The sequence below is a fragment of the Penaeus monodon genome, chromosome 3 (genome assembly GCF_015228065.2).
Source record: "Penaeus monodon isolate SGIC_2016 chromosome 3, NSTDA_Pmon_1, whole genome shotgun sequence".
Taxonomy (NCBI): Eukaryota; Metazoa; Arthropoda; class Malacostraca; order Decapoda; family Penaeidae; genus Penaeus; species Penaeus monodon.
In genome coordinates, this window is record NC_051388.1 from 43,885,273 (window position 1) to 43,897,772 (window position 12,500).

General features: G+C 31.5%; 2 protein-coding genes across 2 annotated transcripts in view; both read left to right on the forward strand.

Moving 5' to 3' along the window:
• LOC119595146 (torsin-1A-interacting protein 1-like) overlaps positions 1–2,787 on the forward strand; it is a 15,165-nt gene extending 12,378 nt beyond the window's left edge. Inside the window, exon 5 of the mRNA XM_037944321.1 lies at positions 1–2,787. This exon is cut by the window's left edge and continues 295 nt beyond it. The gene's annotated coding sequence lies outside the window, so the exon portion shown is untranslated.
• A 440-nt stretch (positions 2,788–3,227) lies between these two features.
• Positions 3,228–6,181, forward strand: LOC119586488. Its single transcript, XM_037935230.1, has 4 exons — positions 3,228–3,634; positions 4,017–4,372; positions 5,268–5,464; positions 6,041–6,181. The coding sequence occupies exons 2-4, from the start codon at positions 4,039–4,041 to the stop codon at positions 6,179–6,181; spliced, it is 672 nt and encodes a 223-aa protein (XP_037791158.1). The 5' UTR covers positions 3,228–3,634; positions 4,017–4,038.
• The last annotated feature ends 6,319 nt before the right edge of the window (positions 6,182–12,500 follow it).

Consider the following 12,500-nt stretch of genomic DNA (forward strand, 5'->3'; position numbering starts at 1 on the left):
ATATAAGGCTAACCTGGAGACAGCCATGAGTATGCAAGTATGCAGGAAATTGTTACTGGAAGAAAAGAGAAAAATTGTATGCTAGATAGTACTGGGTGTGGAGTGAAAATGCTGGTTTCCTTAATTTTTTTCTTTTCTTTTCTTTTCTTTCCTGTTTTCTGCTTTCTTTTTTTCTGTATATCCAGTGAGGATTGTTATATCATGGATTCTAAATGAAGGGCAATGTAGCTTTAGGATTACCAGATGTTAATAGTAAGTGCAGCTAGTTATATATGATTATACATTTCTGTTTTGTTTATTTTTCTGTTTATTTATATATTTATTATTATTACTAATATTATTTTTATTATTATTATGATTATTGTTTTTGTTATTATTATTATTGTTGTTGTTGTTATTGTTTTTTTTTTCATTATTATTGTTATTATTATTATTATTACTATTATTATTATTATTATCATTATTATTGTTGTTATTATTATTATTATTATTATTATTGTTATTATTATTATTATTATTATTATTATTATTATTATTATTATTATTATTATTATTATTGCTTTTTATTTATATTTCTGTAAAAGACCCAGTTATTTCAGTCCTTCTCCTTGTCACCCATTTGCTGCTGACCCTCTTACTAAGTGCCTTCTGTTATGGCTTTTGATACTGATGGGGGCTAAGTGCATACTTTAAGTACAGACATGAACTTGAGTTGATGGCATTTTCAAATCATTGTATGACCTAATTATGTTACTGAAGAGTAACTTTGATAGAAGAATTAATACCAAAATTTCTGCCAATTACATTGGTTATATTTTAATCTCATGCTTAACAAATTTGTTGTTATTATCATTATTATTATTATATTTCTGATTATTATTGTTATTATTTATTTTCATTGATCTAAAGATTTTTCTGGCATGAGTAGCTTTCCTTTATTCCTGTTTCATTTCTTTAAGTCTCATCTCACCTAGATGGAAATGAAATGTAATTACATTTTTATTGTGTTATGAATTTAGCTGTTGATGCTTGGAATTTATATGCATATGCAGTTAAATTAAAATTTTCAGAAAAAAATACAATTTTTATTACTGTTGTTATGAATTGCAAAACACTCTTCCGTGCTGATACAATGGAAGAAAAACCCACAATACAAAAACTAGATTTATTGAAAGTGAGACTACAGTTTCGAAATCCACCAGGATTCCATCTTCAGGTCAGACCTGAAGATGGAATACAGGTGGATTTCGAAACTGTAGTCTCACTTTCAATAAATCTAGTTTTTGTATTGTGGGTTTTTCTTCTACTGTTGTTATTGTTATTAATATTAATATAATATCAATAACAATGACAATACTAGTTATGCTGATTGGTATAATAATGATAATAGAAATCAAAACTTTTCCAAAAATATTCAAGTAATGGGGTGCAAAAGTGAAGTCAGGTAGCCCTTGTATTTCACTCTTTGGTAACTAAAAGCTTATGGAAATATCTACATGCAAAGAAAGAATAAAACAAAACCATATTGAATAGTACGTGTTCTCAGCATCAGTGGTTTCAAGCTCTTGCACTTCACATTTTTCATTTTCAGAATACAGATAGGTATTTCAGTATTCTAGTAAATGTTTGTGCCACAGCTGCATACCAGTGTTATGGATGGATTTTGAGCACAGGATTGATATATGTAGTCAAAGTCCAATTAGCTAGATTAGTGTGTAAATTTTTTAAAAAGTATTTATTTTGTGGGGATAGTGTGATCATGTTTATGGTGTCTAATTTTTGGCTGTGGATTATGTGTACCTAATCAATTAAAATCCATCAACAGAGGTTGTCGCACAAGGTGTCAGTCATTGATACATACATAATAATGATAGAGGGTGCTTCATGACTTATAGATATTTGTATTTACACAAAAAATAAAGCTATTATCTAGTCGTAAGTGAAATAAAGTAGCCATCTGTAGTCAGCTAATTCTTACCTGAATGAAAAAGGGGAAGTAATCTGCAGAGTGATAAATAAAGCAGTTGTTCTACTTAACTGACCCAAGATTAAAGTTTACTCTATATGTCAGTTTCCTTAGTGCTATTTATGCAGTGAATTTAGTTATACTTTGTGATTTTGAGTGTTTATACAGATGAATGTGAAAATAAAAGTATGGTGATGCTTCATTTTGATATATTATCACTATTGTTTGTTGCATCACTTCTCTTGTGAATTACCATTTGTTTGAAGACCTTTGTATTTACTATAACTAATTTTTATATGCACAGAAGCTGTCAAAGTAGTACCTCAGCTTGTTTGACTATTTTTTCATATCTATTTTTACATGTATTAGCATTATCATTACTATTATTATTGTCATTACTATTATTATTATCATTATTATTATTATTATTATTATTATTGTCATTACTATTGCTATTATTATTATCATTATTATTTGTATGTCACTATCATTTCTTAGTTTTAACATCACCATCTTTATTATCATTGATCTTTTATTATTTAGTTACCTTATTTGATTAGGCTAGATTAATACAAAGAGCAGTTAATATATAATCATACATGTTTATTCAGAAAAACTGCCCTCTTTATTTTCAGAGTGCATCTTCCCCTCTCTCTCACTTATTTTATAATTGATTTGTATAAAAAAAAAAAAATTGAAAAGGACTTCGTAGAAGTACTTATTTGCAGGTTTCTGTTACCATAAATAGCCTTAAAGATTAAGTATTGTTGTGTTCACCTGATTTCCGTACTACATCCTTTGATAATAAATGTTGTTATATTTTTGGTGTTTAATTGATTTCCCATGTTAACATTTCTGTAACTGCATATTTAACCCAATGCCGACAGGGAAAATGAATAAAAAATGGGGAAAATGCTGTGCTCATTTTTTATATTTTTGTGAAACGTCAATTACTAGATATTGTGACCTTACCTGATTTCACCTTTCCTGGTATTGGCAGGAAAAACGAATTGTTTACTAGTGCTATGAATATCGATGTTGTTATTTTTATTGTAAACATTAAAATTAATATAATGTTATAAACATTAGTAACAGTAAAATAAGATAGCGTAAAATATTTTTGTAAATCAACGAAAAGGATGAACAGTCGAGACAGGCAGTACTCGTAACTGGCTCATTGGTGACTTAGTACAAGTGTAGCCATCTATGTGTAAAAACAATTAAACAAGTAAACTCACAGTGGGCATGGCATGTACCTACATGCCATGCCCGTCGGGAAAGGGTTAAGAAGACTTCCATATGAACTGAATAACTGTGTACCTTAATTCAAAAACATGAAATGTACTACATTTATAATATTCAATAATTTTATAGCATCTTTCTTCATATAAAAACATACACTGATAATGGAGATACCTAGTAACAAATCATATAGTCTTGCCACATAACAGAAGACTTCCATATCTTATCTCTAGATCTTAGTGATATGTTATAAGTTCTAATCACTAGACTTTGCAAGATAACTCAGACTTTAGTGCTGAACATAATACAGTACATTCCAGGTTAAAATTTAATTAGAGTTATAGTAGATTTACTATTGAAGTGTTTCTTACTGTAAAAGTCAGACTGTGAAGTGGGTGTCCAGAACTATTTTTCAACTGATGGAAGGTTTATATATATTTTTGTCTTTCGTTATGTTCTTATGCTCATTTCTTTGTGAGAAAATATTGATAAGCATCTTTTGGGAGAAAAAAAGTAATAAGCAAGTGGTGACTAATATTGAATGTGTGAAAGAGAGAGAGAGAGAGAAAGAGAAAGAGAGAGGGAAAGACACTGTGTGTTTGTGTCCATCTATGTCTTTACCTATATATATCTGTGTATCTATTCATTTGCAGGTGGAAATGTCTGTAAACTATATATTAGAAGGATGATAATTTTTGTATTCAATTATTTTATACAATATTTGTAGGATTTGACTTACATATCTTTCATTTTGGCTTTCTCATTCACATTGCATTTTACTGACCAAATGTTTTTTTCTTTTCCACAGAATTAAAAAAGTACACAATACCATGTCAGCACATAAAAAGCTAATGATAAAGTACTTGTTCCTTATAATTATAACATTAAACCATATGACATCCTCTGCAGGAACAAAGAGCAACAACACCTGTAGAAATAATGTGCATGTTTACAACAAACTGAAAATCAAGCTAAAACTCCTTATATCAGAATTCTCACAGCCTAAACAAGTCTGGGTACAGATTATTGGACAGTTATATTCTATTATGGATGAAACACCCCTGAGACCTGCAGTTATAATAATTGCTGTTCCTCAAGATACAAAACGAGAGAGTATGTGTTTTGTTCAGCATATTTCTGAGAGTGTTGCTGCTGCATTTGATGGTAATTATTATTTTTACGAGAAGCTGTTTTCTTGATGCTGGCATAGCCGTTATTACATTATAGTTAAGGTCAAAGTTATAGACAAAGTAAGTCATATATATAGGTGAAATGAAACAGTCAGAATAAGAATCTTTCACACAATAATTATGCTTTTGATTAGTGAAACTGCTGTAAATGGATGCATATATTATAGATTTATTCATATTTTCTTTTATCCGTCTATGCATATTTTTAGTTTTATATTGTAGCTTATGTATTTTTTATCAATAATATGGTTATGTTGCAGAGCTGCTTATAAATTTCACTGCAGGTTTTATTTCATTATTATTATTATTATTATTATTATTATATATATATATATAATATATATATATATATATATATATATATATATATATATATATATATATATTGTATATGTATATGTATATGTATTGTATATGTATATATATATATATATTATATATATACTATATATATATATATATATATATATATATATATATACACACATATACACATATACATACATATATACACATATGTGTGTGTGTGTGTGTGTGTGTGTGTGTATATATATATACATTGTATATAGACATATGTATATACACATGTATTACATATATAATATAATATATATATATATATCTATATATATATATATATATATATAATATAATATATATATATATATATATATATTTATATATACATCTATTATATATTATATATATATATATATATATATATATATATATATATATATATATATATATATATATATATTATATATATATATATATATATCTATATATTATATACAGATTTTATTTTGAGTACATGTAAACTGTATATATCTCATAAGCCTTATATGAATCATCTATTACATCAACAGATTCATCATATATAGTCTACAATGCCAAGAGTGATAGTCACTTGGATCCACTTATGATGAAGCAAATTTTGGATTCTAAACTTCAACAACTACAAACTTCTCACGTTGCAATAATCAATGGCATTGAGTCAATTCCAGGCAATGCTTCATTGATTCTTCATGGTTACTGTGATAATGACAATGCACCTTATAAGCAGGTATATGGAGTAACAGGAAAAAGAGTGAGGGAGAACAAGAAAAGATGATGATAATAAGAATAAGTAGGGAATATTGCAAAATAAGAAGTTCAGGAGAGATCATGGAAGAAAGGATGGTCATTGAGAATAAGATAAGAAAGGATAAGAATTATGGAATAAGAAAAGATGAGGGTGATGAGAACAAAACCAGGAAAGATATGTATTTAAGAATAAGAAAACATGAGGATAATGAGACTAGTATCAAGATAGATAAGAAGTGGGGAATAAAAGTTGGGGATAATGAGGATAAAGACCAAATGGGTTAGTCTCGTGTAACCGTAATACTAATTTGTCTGTTCATTAAACATTAAACTAAAATATTTGGATTTTTTTTCTTTGACACCCAAATATATCAGGAATTCATGATTCACAATTCCAACAAGTTTGTAAAGTAATAATGGCAACTCACACAAATTAGATTCCAATTCATTTAGAAAGAAAACTAATCATATCTCATATAGTATCAAATTTTTTGCTTCCAAAGACTCTGCTAACTCAATTTTTTTTCTCTCTCTCACTCCATTTTTTCCATTCCAGAGTCTCATCTTTCTAATACTCAATCTCCCAATGCAATATGCAGCTCTACAAGAGGAAAAACTGGACAAACTTACACTGCAAATAACTATTGAACTAGCATCAAGCAACAATATTCTGGATATGCAGATTCAGCATATTTAGTCACTGAAAGATGGAAATATATATTTTTATATTGGACATATTGACATGATTTGGTAGATTGAGGCAAAAATTATTGTGAATAGATAAAAATAGTAGTTATATAGATAAAGATAGATGATGAATATGAGTATATAGATAAGTAACAGAGTATATTTATCAGAAAATATATAAATACATATAAGTATAGGGATAAAGAGAAATGGAAATCATTGCATAACCAACAATAATCATACACAGCTAGCAATATACTAACACAATATACAAAAATTTTAAATAAAATTTAAAATATATAGATAATATATATTATATATTATATATAATATATTATATATATATATTATATATATAACACTTTTTTTATTTATATGTTTTATATATAACTTTATTGTATGATATGGTGTTATATAGATATATACTATATCATATATATATATATAGATAATATATAATATATGATATATATATATATATATAAATTGTATATTATATGATGAATGTATATTACGAATGTATAATATATGATATAAATATATATATAGTATATAGATTAATATATATTATATATATATATATTTTATATATATATATTATATAATATATATATATATATATATATATAATATATAACTATATATATATATATATATATATATATTATATATATATGATCTATATACATATATATATATATATTATATATATTATATATATAATATATATATATATATCTTATATATATATATATATATATATATATATATTTTATATATGTATAACCTATATATATAACCTAAATGTTTATCGGGAAATCTGCAATTGATGTTTGGCAATTGTTAATCTAATTTTTTTTTATTGTGAATATTGAAGTATATAACAATCATATATGAAATCAGTATATTTTATAGAGTTGCTGATAGAGAATTCAAGTTTGTTTTCTGTAATGCTATATATATATAATATATATGTATAATATATATATTTAAATAAAGATATTTATTAATTGATGATATCTATTTGATGTAATATATATTATATATGAAGTATTTAATATATATATATTCTATATATATTATATATATATATATATATATATATTATATATATATATATATATATACTACTATTATTAATATATAAAATATATTATATCATATATAGTATTATATATATATATATATATATATATATATATAACATGTATTATATATAATATAATATATATTATATATATATATATATATATATATATATATATATATATATATATATTATATATATATATATTATATAATATATATACATATTGAATTTGTGATATGTATATTGTATATATATATATATATATATATATTTTTATATATATATATATATAATATATTATAAATATATATATATATATATATATATATAATATATATATATATATATATATATATATATATAAATGTGTGTATAGATAAAGTCACACACAAATATAGATAGATAGATAAATATTGACAAATTACTTTAGGTGCTGCACCTTTTTAACTACCACTGTCGACTAGTAATATAAGAAAAATAACAAGTATAGATAAAGATTGTAGTTTTTGATGAAGAATAAAATAACTGAAAAGAGGAATGTGAGAGCTAAAATGAAAAACGGATTATTCATAACCACTCCTCATAATCACTATTGCAATTGTTATTATCAAGATCAGAAGTCGCAGGAACGTTGCTCTCATCATTACCATTTAATACTATACGTTAGAATCGTATCTCTTACATAAATAAGAATAAAATGTCAAAATAACACAACAAAAATATTAGAATCAAGACAATAAATGAACATTTAAAAGACGTACGCCCTCTACAGGAAACACCTGTTTAAAGTAAACAAAAACGAGACAGCAGGAACCTCGTCCTTGTTGTATATTTGGTTCAGTTTTCTGGTGAATTAAGACACTTCCGCGACAACTGGCAGTGGATGACGTTCCCTTAGGACGAGCCAGGTGAAGATATTAACCTCCCAGTGAGATGATAAGGCGTGATAAGCGTCATTCGAGGCCCGGAAATATGGGGTTCCTTTTAAAGGGGAGGGACGATCGGTGTTAGCACGTCAGATGGTGGAATTTTTAAACATAAAACCTCGTTTTTAAAAGGTTTTTATTGTCGGCTTTGCAGTTTTTAGACCTTTGGAGTCAAGAGGTTGAAATATTAGGTTAATAAACAAAGTTTTTGAGGGTACATATTCTTTTATATGATGGGTTTTTAGTTGCGTGGGTGTGATTTTTTGCAATTATAACTTAGGGTAGAGATTATAGTAGGTTATATTCAGTGAAATTGCCGAGTTATGCATTTTCTATAAAAAAAAATAGTAGTAGGTTAACAAATAGTTTTTTTTTTCTTTTTTTTAGCCTATTGTTTAAGATATTGGAAGATTACAGCGTTTATGTAAGGTTTGCTTGGGAATTAAGCAAATGTTTTATATTTGAATTTTAGGATATAAGATATTAGTTTTCTCTCTTTACTGACACTCTGGACTATCAGATGAATTATCATGAAGTCTAAAATGTGAATCCCTTATTAGATGAGGGGAGGTACATTCAGGAGATACCTCTGTTTTATTTTATTTACGCTGATATTAGCAGATACTGTAAATGGTAACTTACTTTGATAAGATATCATTGTGTGATGAAGAAAAGATTAATAACAAAAAGATGACTGATTAGATTTACGGTAGGGTAGAATGAAACTAAAAGATATTATAACATAATGCAGTTGACGCAGATCTCTTAATTATCATTATTATCATTATTTTAATCATAGTCTGTGTGTGTGTGTGTGTGTGTGTAAGTGTGTGTATGTATGTGTAAGTTAAACATTTATATTATTACAGGATGGGGTGCTTTGTCTTTTGTAAGGGGATTGAAGAAATAGACATGTTTGTTTTATGTCTTTAATCATAAAGCACATTATTATCACTTCACCATTTTCATTACATGATTAAATATCATCATTAGTTTTGTATTTGGTCTTCTGTTTTATGATAATTTTTCAGTTTCATGGACATTTAATAACTTTTCCAGCTGATCTTTCTAAACTCTAATCAGTCATATGCTTATCTAAAGATTTAGGTTGTAAGAACTAATGTAGCTAGGTATTATTAAGATCAGCACAAATGATATGGATGGTGTTTTTAATAAATGCAATGAAAAAAACATAAGGACAACTCTCTCCTGCTCTTCTTTACAACAGGTTTTATAATGATTTGTTTTACTTTTTCTCCAGGCCATGGCACTAATTGAGAGAGGCCCATGCAAGGTAAATAACTTCTTAATGTTGTACAAATTGTGACTATATCATTTTATTTTTAATATACTAATTTCATCTTTTACTCTATCTTATGTTGATCTGACTTGTATTGTTGTTTAACGCAATGCTGTCTTTCATGGTCAAATGTTACCATGGATGGAATTTGCATGAAATACTCATTATATACCTATTTCATGGATACATATTTCTCAGTGAAGGGAATTTTGTAAAGCTTACTTTTCTTCCATAAGTTTGGTTTGCCTCTCTTCTTGATTTTCATTTTTTATTTCACCTTCTTAGGAATCCATTCATATACATGTAAGTTACTATTTTATTTTTTGTTAGGTTGATCTGTATTTAGCATCTTTGTCTTCCTGTTTCCATTAAAGAATCCTTTGTTTTCATTTTGTATCTTTGTCTTCCCTTTACTATTAAAGAATCTTTCATGCTTTGCTTAAAACTCACATTGTAGCTTAAACACCCATAAATTTTCCAATCCAGTACCTGTGATTTCAACTTGACACACCCACCCAAAGCCATGAGCAGTTGCATGCAAAGCTTCTATTTAATTCAAGGAATAAACGAATGATACATTGACATCTAAAGAACGCACATTGCAACAGCTCTCAATTGATCAAGTTTACTCTTTACACCTGTCAAGAAGGCAGTTGAACATCTGGTATGCAGGCATTGCAAGCTTAGTATCTCCGTTTTCTGTTGGTATACCCCGAGCAACAGAAAACGGAGCGCGGGGGCGGTCATGTGATGGTGCGAGTGTGTGTGTGCGCGTGTGTATGTGTGTGTGTATGTATGTATGTGTGTGCACGACCCCGCGTGACTCATTCACTGTTTATGGGGCCGAGAGATGCTAGAAGGTTCGAAAATTGCGACGGACGAGCTGGGCGAGTTTTCAGCCGCCAAAGCGGAAAATCGTTGCGTCGTTTTCTAGTCGTTGAGTTTGTTCTTGTCGCATTTTCGTGGGAATAACTTCACGATTTTCTATTCCTTTTTTACTACTTATGATGTTCACTGACCTGTTGAAATTGTATGTCCCAAGGCGGTTCGAAAGTTTTCATATCAGTGTTGCATGTGTGCAAATAACACCGAAATGAAATGAAATGTTAAATGTCATTTTACCCCGAATGGGTTATCAGTTCGTTTATTTAATGAAGAAGTTGTTTTATATTCATATTTATTCCTCTGAATCCGATTTCCTCCGCTTCCTTCCAGTCATAAAATTATTTAAAAAAAGACAGGAACAGAGAGTATTATGTTCCATTTTTGGCAAAAAGGAAAGCAAAGGATAATGTTGAAACCTGTTGCCGATGTAATGGTAATTATAGCCTGACTAATAATGTTATTGATAGTAATTATGATAGTATCATCATTATTATTTTTAATTATTAGTAGTAGTAGCAGTTTTTATCATAATTATTTATTGTTTTTCTTATTATTGTTGTTGTTGCTGTTGTTGTTGTTGTTGTTGTTGTTTAGTATTCATATGTTATTGTCGGTTTTCTTTACTCATTCTACTCCGTCACTTCTTTGCGCTCTCCCTCTTCCGCTTCACTCTCTCTTTCTCCTTGCTCTTCTCCTATTTCTCCCCGATCTCCTTCCTTTCTTTATTCCATGTCCTCCTCCTCCTCCTCCTCCTCCTCCTCCTCCTCCTCCTCCTCCTCCTCCTCCTCCTCCTTTTGTTTCTTCTTCTTCTTCTTTCCATTTTCCTTCTCCTCTTTACTTTTCCCCTCTACCTCCTCGTTCGCTTCCTTTTGATATCCCCTCCTCCCTCTTCTTCTCATTCTCTTTCTGATGCCCCTTCTAATTATCTTTTCCCTCCTCCTCCTCCTCCTCCTCCTCCTCCTCCTCCTCCTCCTCCTCCTCCCTCTCCTCCTCCTCCTCCTCCCTCTCCTCCTCCTCCTCCCCCCTCTCTCCTCCTCCTCCTCCCTCCCTCCTCCTCCTCCTCCTCCTCCTCCTCCTCCTCCTCCTCCTCCTCCTCCTCCTCCTCCTCCTCCTCCTCCTCCTCCTCCTCCTTCCTCTCCTCCTCCTCCTCCTCCTTTCCTCCTCCTCCTTTCCCTCCTCCTCCTTCTTTCCCTCCTCCTCCTTCTTTCCCTCCTCCTCCTCCTTTCCCTCCTCCTCCTCCTTTCCCTCCTCCTCCTCCTTTCCCTCCTCCTCCTCCTTTCCCTCCTCCTCCTCCTTTCCCTCCTCCTCCTCCTCCTCCTTCCTTTTCCTTCCTCTCCTCCTTTTCCTTCCTCTCCTCCTTCCCCTCCTCCTCCTCCTCCTTTTCCTTCCTCTCCTCCTCCTTTTCCTCCTCCTCCTCCTCCGCCTCCACGTCTCCTCTTTCTCACTATCCCCTTCATCCTCTATTCCAACTCCCCTTCTTACTTGTCCTCGTCCATCTCTTCGTATTCTTCCACCTCCTCCTTGTTCTTCTCCTCCTCCTCTTCCTCCTCCTCCTCCTCTTCCTCCTCCCCTCCTCCTCCTCCAACCCCCCTCCTCCTCCTCCAAACCCTCCCTCCCTCTCCTCCTCCTCCCCCCCTCCTCCCCCTCCTCCCCCAACCTCCCTCCTCCCCCTTTCCCCCAACCCCCTCCTCCTCCTCCAACCCTCCCCCTCCTCCTCCTCCAACCTCCCTCCTCCTCCTCCTCCAACCTCCCTCCTCCTCTCCTCCCCCAAACCTCCCTCCTCCTCCTCCTCCCCCTCCTCCTCCCCCTCCTCCTCCCCCAACCTCCCCCCTCCTCCTCCTCCTCCAACCTCCCCCTTCCTCCTCCTCCTCCAACCTCCCCCCCTCCCCTCCTCCTCCCCTCCAACCTCCCTCCTCCCTCCTCCCCTCCCCCAAACCCCCCTCCTCCTCCTCCCCCAAACCCCCTCCCCCTCCCCTCCCCCAAACTCCTCTCCCCTCCCCCTCCCTCCTCCTCCCCCCTCCCTCCTCCTCCTCCCCCCTCGAACCCTCCTCCTCCTCCTCCTCCCCCAACCCCCCCCCTCCTCCTCCTCCTCCCCCAAACCCTCCCCCCCCTCCTCCTCCCCCACCCC